This window comes from Triturus cristatus, chromosome 8, assembly GCF_964204655.1.
Source record: "Triturus cristatus chromosome 8, aTriCri1.1, whole genome shotgun sequence".
Lineage (NCBI taxonomy): Eukaryota > Metazoa > Chordata > Amphibia > Caudata > Salamandridae > Triturus > Triturus cristatus.
The window spans coordinates 313,917,024-313,941,956 of record NC_140591.1 but is presented as its reverse complement, the minus strand read 5'-3'; the positions used below and the strand labels follow the sequence as shown (position 1 = coordinate 313,941,956).

The following is a 24,933-nucleotide window of genomic DNA, read 5'->3' as shown; positions in this document are numbered from 1 at the left end:
GCCGGTGCAAGCACCCTTACACCTAACGCGTCCAAACGCCAACCAGATGAGCAAATGAGGCAGCGAGACGGGTGCTAAAAATAGAGGAGTTTGTAAGTGCCTTGGTAAACCTTCCGGGGCATTTCCTAGGGTCAGGTCCTCACGCGCATGTGTGCAGATAAGCCCATATCGCGCAAGCGCAAAAAATGGGCAACTACTCTCCAAACGCATGCGCACTCCTTATGTGGGCTCGTAATACTGGTATTCAATAAAATAAAGGAGATCATAGTCCATGCAACATATCCCGATAGATGTCGGGATGGCATAATCTCTTATAGGGGCTCTCTACCCTAATCTGGGGGACCCCTTTCATGGCAGTCTCATCTCAACTAATAAAATCAAACAATAGTCCAACCAGTACGATTAATAGTTTAAAATAACAGTTTTATGCCTATCCCACATACATATACATCCAACTATAGTGACTATGTTCAGTTATTATCTCAAAAAGACAAATGGGTAAAATAAGGAACGAGGGTGTATTATTATTGAGTGGGGAGGGAAAAGGGCACCACCACCACTTAAAACGAAAAAAGGGGGGGAAGTATCCCCAATGTGTATACCTTACAAACCCCATCCCAAAAGGATATCGGTCTCATGTGTGAAAAGAAAAGGGAAACAGCAGGGATAGAAAAGACTGCAGGTCCCTCGGCTGTGCCGCCGTGCTACTACTCTATCAAAAAAGGAAGAAGGGGGACTGGGGAGTCAATTAATGGTCCAGTGTCCATGCTCCCCAAAATTACATTAACGACAAATAGAGGACACTGTTCCAAAAGTAGGGTCAAAAAAAGATTTTTTTAAAAACCCACAGACCTTCTGCTAAGAAAAAGCAGAAAGAAAAGAGAGTCCTAGGTGAGGCGGGCCCATCAAACAGGGGGAAGAACATGTCTTGCCTCTTGTTGCCCTCACACACCCCGAGGGGTGTCATGCTTCATCATCGGGCATTTGCTCCTCGTTGGGCCGGCGCTGCAATTCCCAACGGGTCCCCCGAAGGGTCGCTTTGTCGGAGATCTTTTAAGGCATGCCGGATGGTGCATGAGGGTGTGTGGGGTGTGGGTCCTATATGAGGGTAACAAAGTGCGTGCATGGTGAATAAAAACTGGCAAGGGGTAACCTATAGACGGTTATTTTGAAGTAGTAACCCTCTTGGCAGAATAGAAACTCTAAATTAGAGTGTAATCCCAAATGGCACATTATGCCTAGGTGTTGCGAAAAGGTCAACATGTTTCGCGCCTCTGTTGCCATAAAGGTCATTGGCGCTTCTTCAGGACCAGGATATAAAAAGAATGGTGAAGTGCACGTGATAATTAAAAGGGGATTAAATACCCAGAATTCTCGGCAGGGCGTACCATTGTGCTGCTCCTGACCAGAAACCTAGGACAAGTAAGAGAAGAAAAGAGAGAGAAGACATATATAACGTGCATTAGACTAGCTTAATACAGCGTAGTGTGCCACAATCGTGTGCACAACATATCAATGTCACAAAGAAAAGGCAAAAAAGCACGAGGCCACAATGGGGGTAACAAACTCCCTCGTTAAACTCAACGGAAGGGGGGAAGGCCCATACAAAATATACATACATCTCGCGGCATTCCAAGGTAGCAGGGGAGCCATGTTGCAGAAAATAAATAATGCCTCCCTACGCCTAGAGTGCTGCACCGCCATATTAGAGTGGCCCCTACACTCACTACAGTTTGTAAAGCATCATAGCCCATCATACAAAACCTACAAGTAATCATCCCTCATAATATCCTTACCTCCCATTAAAACGAGAGCCACTCCTTTGGCTGTAAGCGTTAAACGCCCGCACCTTGTCGGGCTACTAAAAGAAACATAGGCATAGTTAAACATCCGTTAAAAGCACAACTTCCAGAGTAAGCGTTCCGTGGCCTAGTCCCCGTGCTCAGTTAAATACTCACTCTTATAGCCGGTGCAAGCACCCTTACACCTAACGCGTCCAACCGCCAACCAGATGAGCAAATGAGGCAGCGGGACGGGTGCTAAAAATAGAGGAGTTTGTAAGTGCCTTGGTAAACCTTCCGGGGCATTTCCTAGGGTCAGGTCCTCACGCGCATGTGTGCAAATAAGCCCATATCGCGCAAGCGCAAAAAATGGGCAACTACTCTCCAAACGCATGCGCACTCCTTATGTGGGCTCGTAATACTGGTATTCAATAAAATAAAGGAGATCATAGTCCATGCAACATATCCCAATAGATGTAGGGATGGCATAATCTCTTATAGGGGCTCTCTACCCTAATCTGGGGGACCCCTTTCATGGCAGTCTCATCTCAACTAATAAAATCAAACAATAGTCCAACCAGTACGATTAATAGTTTAAAATAACAGTTTTATGCCTATCCCACATACACATACATCCAACTATAGTGACTATGTTCAGTTATTATCTCAAAAAGACAAATGGGTAAAATAAGGAACAAGGGTGTATTATTATTTAGTGGGGAGGGAAAAGGGGACCACCACCACTTAAAACGAAAAAAAGGGGGGGAAGTATCCCCAATGTGTATACCTTACAAACCCCATCCCAAAAGGATATCGGTCTCATGTGTGAAAAGAAAAGGGAAACAGCAGGGATAGAAAAGACTGCAGGTCCCTCGGCTGTGCCGCCGTGCTACTACTCTATCAAAAAAGGAAGAAGGGGGACCGGGGAGTCAATTAATGGTCCAGTGTCCATCCTCCCCAAAATTACATTAACGACAAATAGAGGACACTGTTCCAAAAGTAGGGTCAAAAAAAGATTTTTTTAAAAGCCCATAGACCTTCTGCTAAGAAAAAGCAGAAAGAAAAGAGAGTCCTAGGTGAGGCGGGCCCATCAAACAGGGGGAAGAACATGTCTTGCCTCTTGTTGCCCTCACACACCCCGAGGGGTGTCATGCTTCATCATCGGGCATTTGCTCCTCGTTGGGCCGGCGCTGCAATTCCCAACGGGTCCCCCGAAGGGTCCCTTTGTCGGAGATCTTTTAAGGCATGCCGGATGGTGCATGAGGGTGTGTGGGGTGTGGGTCCTATATGAGGGTAACAAAGTGCGTGCATGGTGAATAAAAACTGGCAAGGGGTAACCTATAGACGGTTATTTTGAAGTAGTAACCCTCTTGGCAGAATAGAAACTCTAAATTAGAGTGTAATCCCAAATGGCACATTATGCCTAGGTGTTGCGAAAAGGTCAACATGTTTCGCGCCTCTGTTGCCATAAAGGTCATTGGCGCTTCTTCAGGACCAGGATATAAAAAGAATGGTGAAGTGCACGTGATAATTAAAAGGGGATTAAATACCCAGAATTCTCGGCAGGGCGTACCATTGTGCTGCTCCTGATCAGAAACCTAGGACAAGTAAGAGAAGAAAAGAGAGAGAAGACATATATAACGTGCATTAGACTAGCTTAATACAGCGTAGTGTGCCACAATCGTGTGCACAACATATCAATGTCACAAAGAAAAGGCAAAAAAGCACGAGGCCACAATGGGGGTAACAAACTCACTCGTTAAACTCAACGGAAGGGGGGAAGGCCCATACAAAATATACATACATCTCGCGGCATTCCAAGGTAGCAGGGGAGCCATGTTGCAGAAAATAAATAATGCCTCCCTACGCCTAGAGTGCTGCGCCGCCATATTAGAGTGGCCCCTACACTCACTACAGTTTGTAAAGCATCATAGCCCATCATACAAAACCTACAAGTAATCATCCCTCATAATATCCTTACCTCCCATTAAAACGAGAGCCACTCCTTTGGCTGTAAGCGTTAAACGCCTGCACCTTGTCGGGCTACTAAAAGAAACATAGGCATAGTTAAACATCCGTTAAAAGCACAACTTCCAGAGTAAGCGTTCCGTGGCCTAGTCCCCGTGCTCAGTTAAATACTCACTCTTATAGCCGGTGCAAGCACCCTTACACCTAACGCGTCCAACCGCCAACCAGATGAGCAAATGAGGCAGCGGGACGGGTGCTAAAAATAGAGGAGTTTGTAAGTGCCTTGGTAAACCTTCCGGGGCATTTCCTAGGGTCAGGTCCTCACGCGCATGTGTGCAAATAAGCCCATATCGCGCAAGCGCAAAAAATGGGCAACTACTCTCCAAACGCATGCGCACTCCTTATGTGGGCTCGTAATACTGGTATTCAATAAAATAAAGGAGATCATAGTCCATGCAACATATCCCAATAGATGTCGGGATGGCATAATCTCTTATAGGGGCTCTCTACCCTAATCTGGGGGACCCCTTTCATGGCAGTCTCATCTCAACTAATAAAATCAAACAATAGTCCAACCAGTACGATTAATAGTTTAAAATAACAGTTTTATGCCTATCCCACATACACATACATCCAACTATAGTGACTATGTTCAGTTATTATCTCAAAAAGACAAATGGGTAAAATAAGGAACAAGGGTGTATTATTATTGAGTGGGGAGGGAAAAGGGGACCACCACCACTTAAAACGAAAAAAGGGGGGGGAAAGTATCCCCAATGTGTATACCTTACAAACCCCATCCCAAAAGGATATCGGTCTCGTGTGTGAAAAGAAAAGGGAAACAGCAGGGATAGAAAAGACTGCAGGTCCCTCGGCTGTGCCGCCGTGCTACTACTCTATCAAAAAAGGAAGAGGCGCGAAACATGTTGACCTTTTCGCAACACCTAGATTTCTGCGTATTATGGAAATATCCGGGAAGACCTCTGATTTATTTATGAACGCGAGTAAGTCTGTGTTGTGGACACTGGGACGTCCGATGGACCTGGGTCCCTAGGCCTCAGCGGTGCAGGTCACTACAGTTGGCATGAAATATCTTGGGGTTTTTCTGACTGTTTCATCAGGGGGGAGGCCTGGGATCATAATATGGCATCGGTTTGGGCGCGGTTGCACGACGAATTGAGGACGTGGTCTCATATGCCTCACTCTCTTCCAGGTCGGTCAGCCATTTTTAAGATGGTCTTGTTGCCACGCTTACTATACCAGCTTCAGAATCATCCATTCCCTGTTAGGCCCTCTTGGTTCCACCAGGTTAATTCGGTCCTGGGACAGTTTCTTTGGGCGGGAAGGGCACCCAGGGTGGCGCTGCGCATGTGTTATCAGTCAACGTATTGGGGTGGGCTGGCCACCTCGGATGACCAGTCATACTATGTGGCCTCTCAACTCCTGATATTGAATGAATGGTGATATGGGAATCGCTCTGATCCTGCATATGCAGTGGAGCGGTACCAGATAGGATCCAATTCCTTCCATACTGTCTTGTATTCGGCTCCTATCCACAAGACACTAGCGTCCGCCACGAGGGTAGTCTTCCATGAGTGGAGGCAGGCCCTGCGCAGGATGCGGTGGTGGGGCAGGCTGACACGGGAGACTCTTTGGTCCAATGGTAGATTGCCACAACTTGCGGGCTTGGGGGGTTTCTGAGACTGGGATATTATTGGGATTTCTACCCTAGGGGACGTTATGCATGGTATGGTTTTAAAAACTTTCCAGGATCTCCAACAAGAATAACAGATGCCGAAAACACAATTCTTTAAATACTTGCAATTTAGACACGCTATCCTTCCCAGCATTGGGGAATTGGAGTCTCTTCCCGAGTTTAGTCCTGTGGATGCTAAGGTATTTATGGGTGATCTACGAGACCATAAAATTTCCAAGAGATATCAAACTTTGGTGACAAATGGCCCCACTACTTCAGATAAACTTAGGGCGAGGTGGGAGGATGACCTCGGTCCTCTGGATGAGGAGGACTGGACGGAAGCGCTTGCGTCACCTAGGGGAGTGACGATAGCCATGCGCCTTTGGTTGATCCAATTTAATTATCTTCACCGTGTATATTATACTCGCATCTGGTTGTGAGAGCAGGATTGATAGGGACACCGGTGTGCCTACGATGTGGCTTGGCGGATGGTACTCTGTTTCACACAATTTGGCAGTGCGCGGCGCTTGAAAGGTTCTGGAGGGGGTTTTTGGCCTGCCTTGCGGAGATCTTGGGGTGGGAGCTCCCGTACTCCCCAAAATTGGTGCTGTTACATATAATGGAGGGGGTGGGGGGAAATATTTATAAGTGCACCTGATGCTGCTGGGCTTTACGCTGGACAAACGGGACATTGCCCGTAATTGGAAGGCTGAGGTTCCACCTCGGATCTCGGCTTGGAAGAATGGTTTAGATTTCAATATGTGTCTGGAGGTTCCCATCTTTCAGGCACGTGGGTGCCCTCTGAAGCATTTTAAGATCTGGAAGAGGTGGGCGACGTATCGGGGTTTGGACCTAGAGCCCCCTGAGGTGAGGGACGTGGCAGTTGAGTGTTAAGTGGGGTAGGAGTTGCGCTTCTGGACCTATAGGTCCTGCGGATATGCTTCTTCAGGCGCAGGCGAATCTGTGTTATTAACAGTGTGATGCAAGGACAGTGCAGGGGGTTGGGGGTTTGTTTCCTTATTATTTTAGTGTTTGCATAATATATATATTAAAAGTCAACGCACTATGTTATGTGTAACATGTGGCTGTCTGTCTCTGGGTTACAGAGCTCTGCATTTGTATTTGACAATTGACATAATAAAATCTGTTGTTAAAAAAAAAAGAATGAGATGAAGTATCTGAGTCTAAAAATCGTGGAAGATATAAACAAAATCCCCAAAATAAATTTGGGTAAGATATCCAGAGAAATTGGGCAGCTAATGAAGAATTGTCTACACCTCCCCCTAACGATCTTTGGGCAGGTTAATCTGATCAAAATGGTGATACTGCAAAAATCACATTTCTCTTTAATACTATCCCCTTACATTTTGAGAAAGCGGCAATAGATAAAATACAACAGGCAATAAATGCCTTTCATTGGACTCATAAGGGGTTTTGGATCTCGTGGAAAAAGTTGGGGAGAAGAGAGAAAGGAGGGCTATCTCTACCGAACAGTCAATACTATACTTGGGCCATCCAGACCACAAACTCCAGAATGCTCTTCAACACATCTGATGGCTCAGATGTAGGAACTATGTATTTGGCAATGATAAAAGAAAGTAAGATGGGTACAGACAGAGTTCCCTTGAAAGTTGGAGACCCAAAATTCTTCAAAAAATCAAACAAAATTTGCTTCATGCATTTGCCGGAATGTTGTACATGATAAGATGAAGTTCTAACTTAGAGTACTACTCCTTCTCCGCCCCAATTTGGGAATCCCTAGGGACTCTGGAATGTCTTAAGGATAAACTGGCACTACCAATGAGAAAAGCTGAGATACTCATTTGGGAAAAGATCACTCAAGGTGGGCAGCTACTGGCATTGAATGATTTAAAAGACCTCTTGGGGGACAAAATCTCCCCTTTTAAATATATGCAACTGAAGAGTTGGGAACAGAGTTGGAAATGACCTTTGGGTATCGGAAATGACTTAGAAGAACCACTTACTGTGAAAGCACCAGGAAAGAAAGAAGCCTCCATTTGGTATTGGGATTTACAAGACACCATGGATGGAGACTTTACCCTGACAGAAAATTTATGGGGAAGATGCTTTCCGAGGGGCGATTTACAATATGCGTGGCTAGTATCGGTGCGCATATTATTTTCTATTGTCAAGCCTGCTTTTTTTTTTTTAAAGAAACCACTTCTTTTCAGTCCACAGGGCAAATATAACACTCGAGAAGTTGTCAAAGATGGGAAAAGGCGACAGATGTCCACATGTTTTATCAATGCACAGAGATTAATAGATTTTGGGAGGAAGTAGAACTTTTTATGCGCTCCTACTAGCTAGAAGAGAAAGTTGCCGGAATTAGGTCAGAGAAACCCCAACTTGACACTTGGAGTGGCTAGAATCCATGTTTTGTGTGTCCAGAACGGACTTATTGGGAATGGGGTCCAAAAAGAAAAGATTGTGGGGTATATTGCAGAGGTGGGCAGGGGGCAATTGAAAGTAAAAGGGATAAGAGATCGAAATATCTGTCCAATCATTACACCTTTATAACCCTCCGCTTTTGCTGCAAGGCCCCCCCCCTTCGTATATCGGCTTGATCCAATGCAGCTGCCGCAAGGTTCGGACGAGGTGAGAGAGGGATACCAGCAGGAGGAAAAATGCTTGAACCCTTTGCCTTCCCTCCGGGGATTTGTTTTATCTTTCTTTTATAAGGCAAATCAAAGGTACAAGTCATTAGATACTGAGGTGAATGAGGACAACAAAATTTAAATAAATAACGTCAATGGGGGCTAGAAGAGCCAGCTGGTTTGTGGATGATTAATGCATTGTGATGCAGTGGTCTTTAAATAGTCTTTCCTAAACTGAAGCAGCATTTGGGAGGTCCTGGTGGATAGAGGGATGTTGTCCCAGATCCTAAGTGCATAGATGGAAAAGGACTACTGCCTTGTTCTTTTCTTTTTACATTTCTCTGTCTGCAGTATGATGGGGTCCTTGCTGTGGGTTTCCCGGGAATCACCAGAGATGGTTAGCTTGTCTGTCAGATAAGCGGTAGTGTTGGTTACAATGGCTTTACTAATGATGCAACTGGTTTTCAAGATGCTGTAGACTAGCATGGGGAGCAAATCAAGTTTCATCAGGACGGTGGTAATGTGATCAAATTTTTTCGGGCCCTGGATGAGACATGCTGCAGCATGGAGGATGCCCTTAGAGAGTGGCAGTCCCCCGCGTCTAGGAGGCCATGGACCTAGGCATTACTACCACCCAGATTCCATAATAGGATGGCTTGAACAGAAGTTCCGTAGTTTCACTTTCTACAGAAGAGAAAGCTGGTATAAGTCTGTCTGGTTTTTAGCAATATTTTCCTTGAGGGTGAGGTTGGAGTCCAGTGTGAGTCCAGGGGGCTTGGCATTTGGGTGAAGGTCAAGGTTCAAAGCTGTCAAGGTTCATGTCTTTGAGCCAGGCTCGTACTGTTTCTTGTTTAAAGGAATTCTGTATGGGTTGAGTTGGCTTGAGCTTCAGGTAGGGCTGGGCATTCAGGTCTGGATGAGGGGCAGGCAGTGTGAAAGCCACTGGGTGTCTAAAGCAGTGGAGACTTTCAAGTGTCGTTGAATATCATTGTCATATTGGTGAATCTTAATGCATTTATCTGTGATTAGAGCACAGAGCGGTTCCATAGAATCTGGAAATGGCACAGGACAGTCTGGAACCCTGGGGGGACACTGCAGGTGATAGGGATCTTTTGGGACCTAGAGGTGTCCATGTGAGCAAATTGATATTCGTTGGAATGGTAGAAGGACTTCCAGTAAAGAAAACTGCCAATGAATGCCATTTGAGCATTGGTCTCCACCACTTCCTGCATTAAGAGCCACTTATGATGCAATACTGACCTCATCAGACGATATCACATTACAGGCCAACATGTTCAAGATTACCAGCCGTAAGGTAAAAAAGGCTTTGTCAGTGTTAAATGCCTCTATGTGGGTAATATAGTCATAGCTGCAATGCAGAACATATATGATTTTTCAACGATCTTGACTCTAAATGCCAGGTGAGTGATGGTCTGAAAGATTGCGCGGGTGGCGAAGTTATACTATCAGTTAAGTTGGTTTCTATATGTCGAGCTTTCAGCAGGTGGAGTGAACTGCTGCACCCTTCAAATAATGCATAACACATTAGTAGTCCATGAAGGAGTAGGGAAGTCCACTGTCAAAGAATCAAGTGGATTTATCAAGCAGTATTTTGCATTTTTAGCTCGATAAAACCACGGTGGAATCGTTTCCGGGTGAGAGCACTGCCGATGAAGACTGAAGTACAAGTTGCTTGAGGCAGGAAAGCAGATGGGCTATCACCTTTTGTTGTGGTTCTAAAATGGAATTAGGTTAAGTTACAGACTACTCCATGTTGTTGAAAATAGCCACAACCACGCTTTTACTTCCTTCAAAGTTTTCCTTTGCTCCTGGCAAAATAGGGTGTCAGTCATCGATAATTACTCCTAGGTGGATTTCAGGGGCAATACGTTTATCCAGTACAGAGACGGATTAATCGTGCATCAGGGGGTCACAACAGGATAAATAAACTAGAAACAGGTTACAAACCTTATTGGTGTGTAGGAAATCTGTAGGTTGAAACAACAACATTGGGCATACTCAAGTGACCAAGTCTTATTGTATTATTCACTGTGCTGTATGCATGGATCATGATGGTATGTATTTTATTTTGAACATACATAGATACCAATAAAAGTGTGATAGGTACGTTAAACACGGCATTTCTGTAATATATAATAAATTACCTTATATGGAAGATGTCGTTTAAAAGTTCAGATATGTAAAATGACTTAATTAAAAAAAAATACCAATTGTATTTACTTTGAGCAATCTCATGAACATCTCAAATGAGTATTCTGCGACCTTTTGTAAACCAGAATTCTCTTTAATGCATTTTGAAATGTCCACTCATAGTTGCATGGACGCGTTCAATGCTCTACATTCTTTGTTACACACATTCATTTGCAGATACTTCCGGCGAATTTAAAACATGTAATGGTTTTGCGTAATTTACTGGTGCTTATGAAAATACTAACTAAGAAGCCTTTGCGGAATTCGGTCTCTTTTTTTCTTCACCTACACTTGCTTGAAAATGCAGAAATGACAGTATGTAGCCTATGTGTTATTGCAGGAAACATTGCATAGAACATTTGCTGGCACTGGTTGAAGTGACCAATTAGAGAGTCTATGTTTTAATTGAGTTAATGTATTCGAAAGTGATGTTTGTTTACGTGACATTAGCTTGTGTGGTGGACTCGAACTCGGTCATTGGAAAGTAGCAATAGAAACTGGTTCTCCCCTCATGGCGCACCACGGTGTTGTGACGTAGTTGAGTTCAGTGCATGCCTTGACTCTCAAAAGCTTCCACCGGGGATATTGGTATTCAATTGTGCTCTTCTGCAACACCATACAGATGTGTTTAGAGGTGTGGGTGTTTCTCTCCCACAGTCCAGACTTTCCAATTGGGTTTTTAGCCGTGCAGCTCTATAGTGAGTTTGTTGTTAGAGTGTCCGTCGCCAGTCAGGGTTGTTTGCCAGTTGGTGGTGTCCATTTCATTGATAATATCCAGGCAACCAAATCCTTTGGGGGAGCTTCATGAACAGACCCGGCTGTACTCCAGGCAGGTAGAGCTCACGCCAGCCACTGACAGGTACAGTTTGCCATCTTTACACACACAGATCTCGTAAAGTCCTTGAGCGCTGCCGGCATCGCCCCTTGAACCCTGAGGCAGCTTGGGAAGTCGCACCGTTTCAGCATCAAGCACAATCTAAACAGAAGACAAAAACGATGTATCCATAATTACACCAAGAACCAAATACTTATTTGAAATACAGGAAATTGTTATCGTGATTTAACTTGTACAAAAGATGTTTTTTTACACGCCATGCAATCTAGTCATTAATTCATTCATTCTGTTATTTTTTTCAATGTCCTTTTTTTTAAAAATTATTTTTTAAATAAATTGTATACAATCACAAAAGCAGTAGCGTGGTTAACCACGGCTGTCAAAAAACCTTAGTACATTACTGTTCTTAGGTGGTTACCCCCTTGCTGGCTAGATTTTTGATAGAGAAGTAGGTGCAGGATGAGCGGATAGAAAAGTTAGAAAAGAGAGAGAGAAAGAGGATAGGACAGGCATATAGAGAGGTATACATTTTTTGGCTTAATACATTGGCATCCAGTATGTCCACTACTGTTCGTTTTGTCTCAGCTCGAGATATTCAGGCTAGTTTCCGAGTCTCCCCGGTCCGTATTTTTGCAGGCTTTTGGATCGTTTACAGTAGGTGTTCTGGTGGTTTCCTATGGGGGTTTGTAGGGGTCCAGAGACCTGTCCCGCGTTTCCCATAGCCCCCTTGTTGATGCTTTCCATGGGGAGTGTTGCAATGCCAAGCGATCTGCTCCTCTGAGGTGAGTGACCCAGTTGATTCACCCTTTGTAGCTGGTTTTGCTAGTGTCTTTCCAGTTGGTTAGTACCAGTTTGACCACGGCAGTCAGAAGTAGGTCCATAAGTTCCCTCTCTCTCTCTGAGGAGAGATCAGTACGTATAAAGGTGAGGGAGGCAAAGTCTCTTGTTAGCTTGCATTTAAACACATTGTCTATGAAATCAAACACCCTTCCCCAGAACGCCTTGAGTGTTGGGCAATGGAAAATGACGTGTGCTAGGTCTCCCTTCTCTGTGTTGCAGTTCCAGCAGAGGGAGTCTTCCCTGAGGCCTAGTGTGTGTAAGCGATCTGGGGTCCAGAAGGTTTTGTGGAGTAGCCAGGGTTTTGTTTGTGCTAAGACTGGGGTGATCTTGTTTCGCTTGGCCGAGGTCCACAGTTTTCCATTCACGTTCGTTTAGCGGGGTGGATATGTTTATCCCAGTATTCGATTGTTTTGGTGTTAACTTTGGTGTTTTTTGGGCGTAGTATTTTATATAGTTGCGAGACTTGATGGCCTAGTTTGTTGATGTTTGCTACGTAGCGGAAGATCGAGGGTTGGTTGCTGGCTAGACTTGCCTTTGACAGGGCTGTTTTTATCTTTAGGAATCTATATAGGTCTATGTCTTCCAGCTGGTGGGTTGCTTTAAGGTCAGCGAATGTAATTGGGGGTGTCTCCTTCTTGAGTTGGTGTGGGAAGCATATACCTTTTTCTATCCAAGTATCGTAGTTGCGATTTTCCCCCTTATACTTGATCTAGCTGTTAGCCCACAAGGATTCTGATTTGGACTCCTTAATGCTTATCTCCATTGTCTGGTGGACCTTTAGGAGTGCTGTTTTAGTGTTTTTAAATATCGGTTTCACTCCTATACCTACTCGGCTGCTTCCAAAGACCTGTGGTGAATAAGGTGGCCGAAGTAGTCCACTGTGGACCTTTATTGAAATGATTCATATCATATTAGAAATATACATAACCTCATGAGAAAATAATACAAATAATCTGTAAAAACTAAAACTTAGTTATGGTGGTTGGAACAAAATCAGCAATTGCCAAAGCCAATTAGTTTAGCCTATTTCTTCATTGTTTATGTGTGTGGCTTAGTTATAAATGTGAGAATGAATCAATGGCTGAGTGAATGGAGAGAGCACATTTATGAAATGGAGAATGCATGAATGGAACCAGTGCATGGGTGGACAATGAAAGCAATGGGTGAGTGAATGAATAAAGAGTGCAAGGGCAGTTTGTGAGGATAAGTCAATAAGTGGGGGCAGCAGTAGGAAGGTTAGACGGGTGCAGTGAAAGGAGCAGTGTGGAAAAAATGGACAGTGAATCGGATATGGTCAATTAATTGGTGAGTAATTGAGTGCCAGGGTGAAAGTGTATGAACAGATGCTTGAAAGTATGAGTGAGTGTACATATATATTGATAAGTAAGTGGATGAGTGCACAAATTGTTGTAAGGGCAAGTTTAGAGAGTAGTGGATATGAAGATGTCGTATATGAACAGACTTTTCCTACATGGTTGATAATGTTTCATGCGTCAAAGGCTTTGAAACATGTTGACATCCTCATTATTTGTAATTTGAAAGAATTTGAATGCTTGATTTAGTAAATATAAAAGAGATGGGACTAGAGGTAGGCCTTTATTTATATGAAGTTATTAGCTTTAATTCTAGCATTTTAATGTGCTTAACTGTTCATTTTCAGCTGCTCATGTTGCAATTGCCAGAAAAAGATTTTCCCAATTTCTGGGACTCTATAGCCAAATGTCTGCGTGCAAGTTGGCAATGTGCAAGTTCTATGCTAGTTGAATTCACAAATCAGTAGCTTATGTATGCTTTGAAACCTCTAAATCCATAGACTTTAATGCATGAACATGGTATGAGAGACTCTAGCAATTGGGGCAGGGCTGAGAAAGGAGGCTGAACATGAAAGATCCAATTTGAGGCCTGGATTTATAAAGCGCGACAAATTACCAATGACGGTATCCAGGTGGTGAGAGTCTTGCTTTAAGGCAGGCTCAGTTGAAAATCCAGGACTTGAGTGCCTTCCAGAATTCTAGGTGAGAGGTGGAGGTTGTTCCAGGATTTAGCCATGAGGGAGGAGAAGGAGCATCCTCCACTGTTGCTATGGCAGATAAGGGGGTATGCACAAGGGAGAGGGAGGCAGAGAGCAGGTGTTTGGAGGGTTGGTGTGAGTTCATGCGGTGGTTGATGTAGGCTGGTCCTGCGTTGCGCAGGGCTTTGTAGGTGTGGATCAGTATCTTGAATTGATCTTGTTTCTGTGTGGGAAGTTAGAGGACATTCTTGTGTGAGGGGTGATGAGGGTCCATTTGGGGAGGTCGAGGAGGAATCTGGCCGCGGAGTACTCTATGGTTTGTAGTCTCTTCAGGAGGTGAGCGGTGATTCCTGCACATTGTATATTGCTGTAGTACAGGCCACTAATGACTATGGCTTGAATGATGGTATGTCTTGTGTTGTTGCCGAGGATCATCACTTCTGTTTTGTCTGTGTTGAGTTTCAGGCAGTTGTTTTTCATCCAGTCGGCCATTCTCGTCATGCACCTGTGATAGTTGGCTCTCGTAGTGGTCGGGTCTTTTGTGAGTGAGAAGTTGAGCTGGGTGTTGTCTGCGTAGGATATGATGGTTAATTCATGGGCTCTGATGATGTTGGCCAAGGGGGACATTTAGTGGTTGAACAGAGTGGAGTTGAGGGACGAGCCTTGAGGAACACTACAGATAATGTTCTTGGGTTCCAAAGTGAATGGTGTTAGGTGGACTTCCTCGGTTCTTCCAGTGAGGAAGGAGCCAATCCACTTGAGGGCATCTCCTTGGTTTCAGATTAGATGTAGTTTTTTGATCAGGGTGAGGTGGGATATGGTGTTGAACGCTGCTGAGAGGTTGAGGAGGCTCAGGGCCACCATTTCTCCCAGATTGAGAAGGGTTGTGATGTCATCGGTGGCAGCAATCAGGCCGGTATTGGTGCTGTGGTTGGTGTGGAATCTGGATTGGGAGGTGTCCGGGAGATGGTTGTTCTCCAGGTGTGCTGTGACTTAGCGGTTGATGGCTTTTTTGAGGACTTTGGCAGGGAAGGAGAGCAGAGAGCTGGGACAGTAGTTTTTGAATTTGCTGGGGTCGGTGGATGGTTTCTTGAGAAGAGTTTTGACCTCTGCGTGTTTTCATTCTTCGGGGAAGGTGGCCATGGTGATGGAGGCATTGAAGAGAGTAGTGAGCTTGCTGAGGATTTTATTGCTCTCAAGTTTGAAAATGTGGTGAGGACAGGGGTCGTTAGGAGCGCCTGAGTGGACAGAGTTCATGATTGCTGTGGTGTTCTGTGTGATAAGCTTGTCCCAGGTGAGTTGGTGATCTGGGCTTGCTTCTGTGGGATAAAGTGGCCAACGAGGTCAGAGGAGGTGAACTAAGGTTTAAAGTTCTTGTAGATGGTGGAGATTTTGTCATGGAAGAAATCTGCCAGGGTGTTGCAAAGTTTCTGGGAAGCAGTGATGATGTTTTTGATGGCTGGGGGGTTGTAGAACTCCCTAATGATGTTGAAGAGTTCTTTACTGTGGTTGGATCTGGCTTTGATATGGTCTGCCAGGGTAGTTTTGTTCATCTCTTCCAGGAGCTGATGGTTGAGGGCAGTCTTAAAAGTGGCTCTGTCTGCGGATTCCTTGCTGGTGCACCATTTTCCTTTTAGTTGCTTGCAGTTGCATTTTGCGGTTCTCAGCTTCGTGGTGTATCATCTGGCCTGTTTATTGGATTTTTTGCGTTTGCTGGGTTTGGTGGGTAATGACTCTTCGACACAGTTGGTGATCTAGGCAGTGAAGTTTTTGACAGCCTGTTCTAGGTTGGGTGCGGTGTCAGTGTGGGAAATGTTGAGGCTCTCTGACACTTTGCTCCAGCTGTGGTGGGGGGCACTGGGTGGTGGTTTGGTTATGATGAAGTGGATGATAGTGTGGTCTGTCCAAGTGAATCGGTGACATGACTGTACTTGACTTTGTCGCTGCCCGTTAAGATGGGGTCAAGCGTATGTCCTGCATTGTGTGGGGCTGGTGACTAGTTGGGTGAGTCCGATGTTGTTCATGCTTTCGAGGAGTTGGGCGAAGTTGGTGTCATTGAGGTTGTTGAGGTGAAAATTGAGGTGTTCGAGGAAGATGTAGCCCTTGGAGTATATGACGAGTGGGCCAATGAAGTCAGGAATGGTGTTGCAGAAACTGGGGCATGGTCTTGGAAGTCTGTAAGCGTGGGTGCCTGATGGTGGATTTGCCTGCTGTTTGGAGTTTAAAACGGAGGTGTTCCACGATCGGGTGGTGGTACAGTGGATGTTTTCTTTGGTGATGATGGCGATTCCCCATCCGTGTTTATTGATGTGGTCTTGGTGTGCTATTGTGTAACCATCGGGATTTGCTGAGGCAATGTCAGGACCGGATGTGGGGGTGAGCCAGGTCTCAGTGAGAAAAATTACATCAGGGGTGAGTGTGGTGATGATGTCCCAGATTTCAGTGGTGTGCTTGCAGAGTGATCATGTGCTGAGGGGGAAGCAGTCGAGTTTCTACAAAGCGGTTGTGGTTGGCATTGTGGTGGTCATCATGCATGTGGGTGCTCCGGTGTTGCAGGAGAAGAGACAGTGCAGGCAGGTGAAAGGTTCTATCATTGATTGTGAGAGGTGCAACAGCATTTGCTGTTGCAGAGTCTGGGGTCCAGGGCTCGGAACTCGGTGGTGGTGTATCTGTGTGGTGGGAGTAGGAGAACCAGGGTTCCTGGTGCTGGGTGTGATCCATGCACTGCGGTGACCTCTAAAATAATCATATAATACCAAATATGGGACACAAGGTCACATTACGGCATTATTTTAGAAGATACACCTGACAGTTTACTTTTCCTCCCAATAGGTCAGTTTTTTGGGGAGACTCAGGAAATCTAATGGATGTGGTACCTTCAGTAACACAAGGCAACATCGCAAAGTGCACTGTGTGGCTGCATGGGGATGGGGCTCTTTTTAATCAATAAATGCTGAACTTGTTAAGTTATTTGTATTTGCAAAGGCTTGTGCATATCCTTGCTTTCATAGTGCAGAATGCTTAACATTTGTGCGAAAAGTATCTTCATGGCTTGAAGATCAACCAGATTTACAACCTTTATAGACAAGGCGGTTCAGCATCCAAATTAACTGTGAAGGGGGTGAAGCCACACTCACTAATTTTGGCCTGCTGCAGTCTCTAAGCGTCTGCGCACAAAGAGGCTGCCTTGCGACACGCACAGCCTCACTCCACTACGCAGAGGAAAGTGTATGCTGTCCAGCCTGGGATTTGCACCTAAACAAACCCTGTCATTACAAATCCCTATGGATGGACAACAGTTAAAGGGTTAGATGCATTGGATGTAGCTGTTCTTGAAATGCAGTTCCCCTTCCTTGCCTGCTTCAAATAGGGGTTAGTTTTGATGCAAAGTTCTGTCTGACTATATTAGTAGCCAAGGCTTTGCGTCTAAACCTGTAGGTGTGTATGCTAGTCTTCCCTCAGTAATGTCCATTAACCAAATTGATCCAAAGCAAAGGAAAATGCCATTTTCCAATGGAAAAAGCCCTTTACGCTGGATAAAAGGTGCATGCATCGCTTTGTGTCATTTTGCGCAAGTTTGCGCCACGCGAGCGCCGGCTCAAACCCATAGTAAACCTGACCGCAAGTGATTACTGTGCAGGTGCCACTGAAAAGCATATGGAGTAATCTACATGAGTCTTTGAGTGTGTCATTCATGGGTATATCCACATCATACATGTGTTTGTACATTTAAATACACAATATCGTGTATGCTTCTGGATGCCTAAACCAAAGACCTAATGAGGAAAGGTATAGAATATGAATCTGCAATATTTTTCATATTTAAACTTATAATTACGATGGGTGACTGACATATTTAATGATTATTAATGGACAGACTAATATTTGTCTCTGTTTTTAGTCCACTGGACCACGCAGGATGTCGGTCACTTATCACCTGGCTTACTTTTCATGGGGTATTTTCACTCTAGACCAGACTGCAACTCTATGGCCCTTGAGTGAGCCCCTCCCCCCATCTCTTCTTCCTTGGTGTAGACGAACAATGCCACTACACCTTCTAGATACTAGCAATAATTTCCCTTTTTAGGTCTCGCCTGAACCAGCGCATGCACTGCGCTGGCGAGACATTTAGTAGCTGATTTTCGAAGTGCTACCAAAGCGGACACCAGCTTGCTGTCATGCGCACAAGCACACACGCATCCCTCGTGTGCTCTAGCGCGTCATCGAGATGACTATCGCTTACACAGTGATCACGATGCCTTTCGCTTTCACGGCCGCACGGCGTTACTTTTACTGCCGCACGGCCAATGCTTGTTTTTTGTGTAAAAGGTACATTGCATCGGCAAAACCCTTCTTTTTTTAAAGTTTTACCTGTGCTACTCAGCATGGGAAAACACTTTGGCTAAGCCAATAGAGCAAGACGGCGAGTTCTGTTGGCTATGCCAATGCTTCTTTCAGTTTGGGAATGTTCATTTTGATCAATGTTTGCTCCCCCGCCCCTGTGACTTCTTGCTCTCCACCACCGCATTCACCCTAGAGTTGCAATGGCATTCTTGGAGCACGACTTTCCCAGGCTTGCTGTTGCCGCCCCGTCTTTTGATTTGTTTCCAATGCCTCCTCCTCCTCCTGTGCTCTTGCAGTCCCACTTCAGCTCGCTCTCGCTGTCCCTATTCTTGGGACACATGCCTGGATTGACAAACTGTTGCATGTGAATTATTGTGTTCTTGAGATTTATGAAGTGGAGAAAGTCGAATATTGAAATTAGTATTCTCTAACGTCCAAGCAGACACGTGGCACCCATACCGCATACGATTCTGATTCTCTCTTTAGGCATTTATGGCATGTCCTCCCTAAGAGATAGCTCATTTGCTGTGACCAGTAAATCTATCAGTTTAGTGCTATCCTTTACAATTGCAAACTAATTTTAACATGTGCCCTTGTTCATGCTTTCTCGCTCCACTCCTTGTTACAACAGCCTGTGTGCTCCGGACTGCGGCTTCCATTTTGTAGAGATTTCTCTTTGGATTTCAGGTGTTATGTGAAATGTGTCACACAGGCCAGCACACCTGACACGTCAGGACTTCAGCAGCTAGGACGGATACTTAGCTGGTGAAGGATCTTGGTGGTCAGAAAAAAAGACAATAGAAGTGAGGTTTTAGAAATGAAAGCAGGAACAGAAACACATTGAAACATCCAGTCAAATCATTATAGGATACTACAATTTATCTGAATACCACATTCTGTCTGTTATTGCAGTTTTGGCCTTTAAACGGCCTCCTTCCTTGCACACTGACCGTTGCCAAGAACAGGTGTCTGTATTCCGTGTGGTGTCATTTCCAATATTGCATTATTGGCTGAAATCTTGCACCCAATTGCACAGTCGGCTGTTAATGTCCTTGCTTGCTCCCTCCTCTGTCCTTCTAATCATTGCAGTGAGGTTCTGGTGTATTTGATATTTCTGTAATGTGTTAGTGGGGAAAGCCAAAGTCTATTCTTCATTTCTGTTCATCTAAACTTAAAACAATCAGCCCCCCTACCGCAGCCTTTAAAAAAAGAGAGCAAGATCAAGTCCTTTGAAGAACAAGCATTGGCATAGCCAATACGTCTCGCTTTTGGGAACTTATAAGTATTTAGTTTTGCAGCACAATATCCTTGGGGCAACAAAATTAACTGTTGTATGGTTAAACGCTTATAAGGCCCCAAAGGCGAGACCTATTGGCTATGCCAATGCTTGTTCAAAAAGCCACAGCTTATTACAGCCATCAATCCGTTTCCAAGTGGTAGGGATTCTGTGTGACCACTCCTTAGCATTTCTCTTTTTTGCCTCCCTTCTACATTCACTGGAGCGTTGTGTGTGGAAGAGGAGGGTGTGGGGGGTCGATCTGGGGGATGGAGGAGGAGGAACTGTTACGGTCTTTATTGTAACTCCTACACGGAGAAATATCACAGTAGAAGACACCCTCGAACTTCAGATTTCCTGTCACCCAGGCTCAGACTGTGCACATCAGTCCTGTAACTATTTAGTGCCAAAAGACCATCTAAATATATTAGATACCATAGCACAGTATTAAGTTACATGATAACTACATAAATAATACAACAACAATTAATAAATGTCTGTTTTAGATATCACCTATAGATTACTTAGGTATATCATAGTTCGCTTTGTATTACATAACAGATTGATGTGCATGTTTATAACACAATTTTCCATGATTTAATAGTCATCTAGTGTATACCAGAACGACAAATGTACTGGTATATCAGAGAAAGGTCAAAAATGGCCCGGCTGTATTAATTAATGTGTACCATTAACTAAACCTGTTTTATGTTATGTTTTATTTATGTACACGTGTATGAATTGATGTGGATCCTGTATTGGGAATGAACTATGATTTTTGACTTAAATTAAACTTTACTGTTAAGACATTTTGATTTATGTTCATTAATAAGGCTTGTGCAAAGCAAAGCAGCTAGGCGCTAGTATTTCTCATCTAGTCACCGTAATGAAGCATGGCAACACTTGATTAAAAATGTGTAGCTGAGGAGGAGCGGAGTTGGGTGGCGGGAACATGGCTGCCCTTATTTGAGCTCTGTACACCGCTCACCCACCCCAGTTGCTGGGGATAGTTTCCAGGGGTCCAGAGCATTGGAGGTGTGAAAGTGTGCCCCCAATGTAAACAGCTCTGGGAACCCTGGGATTTTCAAGCTCCAAGAAGTCGCAGAGTCAAAGGTGATAGCCAAAATGGTGATGGACGTGTTTGATGCTTCCACGGCACCAACACTGCCAGAGAGCAACAGGCCATAAAGGCATACAGTGGCTAAAAAACAGGGTATTTTGATGGTATTGGAAGAACCTCGGGCATAGTTGGAGGTCAGTGGATGATCAGCAGAACACCTGCTGCAGACTAGAGTCCAACTGCTCTACTGTACAAGTCTACTGTTTAAGAACATACATTATATAATCTATATTCTACATTTTTTTTACTGCAATATACGGAAAATGCCACACCCCTCTCCTATAAAAAAAAAATAACTTGACCACCTAAATTACTATTTTACAAATGACAATATGCAAATTATTATGTACTTTTAGAACGGCTGTAAAAGCTATGCTCAACCACTAAAATGTAATTCGCACAGTCATCCAAATATTTGGGTTTCATTGCAGTCCACCAACTTGAATATTTCAGTTTGCGAGCTACTCCAGACTCACCATGCCCAAGTTCCCACATATCTCACTGTCTAGTAAATCACACTTAACCGTCTTTCTATGATTCCAGAATCTCCTGTCATCACTTTTGACACCATTATCAAAGCTCTCTTTGGATTTTGCACCTTCTCCCATGATCAAATGTCCTAAATACTCTATTTCTGATTTCATAAAATATAATTTCTTAGCTTTAAATGTCATGCCACTTCTTTGAAGAGAATTCAAGACCAATCTAACTCTTAATTTGTTATCAACTATGTTCTTGCTAACCACTAATATATACAGTCTTGTAAAAATTGTACACCCTCAATCCCTCATGACAATCTTTCCATGACTATTTGGAATACTTAGGTGGCCATTACTTGCCTCTCCTTGTGTTTGCTTTGCTCGCTGTAAGTTGTCAGGGTATGCCCAGACCGGGTCCTTGCTCACTTTGTCATTGGATTCAAGCTGGCCTGGCTAATGAGGGGTGTTACCCCGAAACCGGTCCCAGGATGCTTGTTTCCGGTGCAGGAAAGACATGGCTTGGCAGTTCGGGCTGGACTGTTCCCATGAGGCACAGGGTCAAGACTGATTGGCATATAGCTGTGTCTGAACTGGGGTGACGAAGTGAGCTCAAGAACGATGATGGATTCATCTGAGATCTGTGACTGGGGGTGAGAGTCCGAAAAGTTTCAATGCTCTGTCCATCATCTCCTTGTGTTTGCTTTGCTAGCCGTAAGTTGGCAGGGAATGCCCAGACGTGGGTCCCTTGCTCACTTAGCCACTGGATTCAGGCTAGCCTGGCTGATGAGGGGTGTTTCCACGAAAACGGTCCTAGGATGCTTGTTTCCGGTCCACGAAAGACATAGCTTGGCAGTTCGGGCTGGACTGTTCCCATGAGGCACAGGGTCAAGACAGATTTGCATATAGACATGTCTGAACTGGGGTGGCGAAATGAGATAAAGAACAATGATGGATTCAACCCAGATCTGTTACTGGGAGTGAGTGTCTGAAAAGTTTCAGCGCTCTGTCCATCATCTCCTTGTGTTTGCTTTACTCGCAGTAAGTTGGCAGGGTATGCCCAGATATGGGTCCCTTGTTCACTTTTCCACTGGATTTAAGTTAGCTTGGCTGATGAGGGGTGTTACCCTGAAACCAGTCCCAGGATGTTTGTTTCCGGTCCAGGAAAGACATGGCTTGGCAGTTTGGGCTGGACTGTTCCCATGAGGCACAGGGTCAAGACTGATTTGCATATCGCTGTGTCTGAACTGGGGTGGCGAAGTGAGCTAAGGAACGATGATGGATTCAACCAAGATCTGTGACTGTGGGTGAGTGTCTGAAAAGTTTCAGTGCTCCGTCCATCATCTCCTTGTGTTTTGTATTACTTGCCTGAACAGCATTCTAAAGACTCTGAAAGTGACAAACATTGTTACGATTGCAAGATTTCTCATGCAGCATCACTTGCTCTATTACAGAAATCTAATCAAGGGTGCTGAATGTTTTTATGTATTTGATAATGGGTAGTTATCTGTGAATACGTGTTTAATTGATTCTCTCCTGTTTATGCAAAGCCTGACTTCAGCCCCTAATTTGTGGCCGCAGATACCGAGTCAAACCACACAGTGGCTTCTACTTCTACTCAAGAATAGGTTCATTTTCAAACCTCTTGTGATCCTACACCCCTGCCAATGCATTAATAAATATGGTTTTCTTCCTGCTGACAGACAGACCCTTGCATTAAGGAAGAAAAAGTTCTTCCATTTCTACTCTTAATGTTTGGTTCACCTAGTGGTGTTAAGAGAAAAAGTGGTGCATGGTTTGCTTTTCAAGTTCAGCAATTGCTAGACTTATAGAATATGCTCTCCACTAAAGTTCACCTTATATCACAAAACGGTGATTATATTAGCACTATAATTTGTCCCCTTCACAGTGTCATACATCTGTCTTGGTAAATAATGTTGAAACGTAGTTAGAACTATGGAACTTGTCAGCAGTACCTGAAAAGCTACTAGAGTAATCCACCAAATACCAGGGTGTCATTTAGAGTTCATTCCTACTACTCATTTGAAGAAATAGTTTTTTCTTTTTTACCCTGCTTTTTCTCAGTTTTCTCAATCCAAACCACTTTCCCACCAATATTTGAATCAAACAATGTGTCTCCCCAAGGTATTTTAAGCCACAACATGAATTTGCAACTCTGCAAACAGCCTCTCACTTCCAGGGCTCTGTTCCTTGTTGTCCTGGTGATGGAAGCTTTATGTAGAGGTGTCGTGCCAGAGGTTTCCTCCCTCAAGGCATCTTATTTGCTGTCACCCTGGAGGCGTCCTCATCAGAGATTCGTTGGAAGGGCGTTGGTAACAGAATGCCATAAGTGCATGTCACTCTACGTCACGCGCACACTCCCTCGATGTGAGCAGGTCTGTTTGTGATCCTGGGGAGCAGACGTTGAGATTTACTTGGATGGTGCAAGCTGCTTGCAGTGTGAACTGGTCCCTCCCCGGAACTAGATTCAACATACATCCTGTTGTTAATAGTATTAATATTTTAGCATTTCCTTGTTTATAGTAAACTGGAGTATGTCTGAGTTGCATTCTTTAATAGTGAACAGCATACAAATACAATATTGTTCGCGCCTTCGTTTTTTAGCTATCCTGTGGTAGATGTATCCACTGACAGAACAAAGTAATAACAGAATGATACTATGGATGTGTATGACCAAAGTGGAGTTTAAAATGTGTAAGAGAACAAACCTATACTGGTACATATGTTTATCCAGGACATTAGGTGAAAAATTGCAAGACCATGAATTTTAATGATTATTACTCTAAAAACTGCCTAGGTCATTTGATCTTCTGTATAAAACTAGTAAAAGAGAAATATGTTTTAAAAATATTATTTAGTTGACTATTTTTAAATAAGGATGAAATATCATGACAGTAGAATGTTTTTGAAATCATTATGACAAATAAATAAAATTTTGTTTTGATTTGCTAAAAAGTGGGTACATTTTTGATGATGACAGAAAATAAGAGTTCGCAAGGGTGGCAATAGGGAGTGTGCTTTTATTTAAATGTTTAAAACTATGTTATATGAAAATCTAGTTTTATTTTAGAGACACAATGTGTGTAAATGTGTGTGAAAAGTGTATGTTCGCTATTTCTTTTTGATGGTAATATTTTTGAATATTTAAAAATGTTTGCTATAGCAAGTGACCTAATGTTCTTATTTGTGCTACACTTGCCATTAATATCATTCTAGTGTCATCCGTCATATTCTGAGATACAACATTACTAGCCTGAGAAAGAAAGCCTGAATTACACACAAACTCCATGAGGGGAACATGTGCACAATTTTCTCCAAAGGTGACAATTCTTGTCATACCTAGATGGTGTGGTCTGCTTCTAAACCCGGCAATTGAACAGGAGGGGCGAGAATGATAACTGTCAGGTGTCTAGCTAAGATATTAATGTAATATCAACATTAACCAGTAACCCAGATGATTCTAATACAGAGAAAGGTTAGTTCATTTCTTAGGTTCATGGCAATGGTCCATATAGATTGCTTACAATCATGAAACAATGTTAGGTTTGGCAGGCAGTCAAAATAATTTGAAGTATTAGTTTGAGATCCTCGTGACATCTGCACCCAAAGGCAACAGGTTAGAGCCAGCAGATTTACTCTCAAAGGTTTAATCCTTTGTTTTTAAGTGTCAGACTTTTTGGAATTCACAAGCTTTTCCAGGTATGCTCCTGCAAAGTTGTGACTCCTGCAGCTTTCTGTG

General features: G+C 43.8%; 1 protein-coding gene across 5 annotated transcripts in view; it reads right to left on the bottom strand.

Moving 5' to 3' along the window:
- Window positions 1-10,344: 10,344 nt before the first annotated feature.
- The window catches only part of SGCG (sarcoglycan gamma), a 967,353-nt gene continuing 952,764 nt past the window's right edge, over window positions 10,345-24,933 (bottom strand). For all 5 annotated transcript variants that reach the window (XM_085621587.1, XM_085621590.1, XM_085621588.1 and 2 more), the window contains one exon: window positions 10,345-11,247. In XM_085621587.1, the coding sequence (XP_085477713.1) occupies window positions 11,074-11,247 (174 nt within the window). In that variant the 3' untranslated portion in view covers window positions 10,345-11,073. The remainder of the gene's footprint in view (window positions 11,248-24,933) is intronic.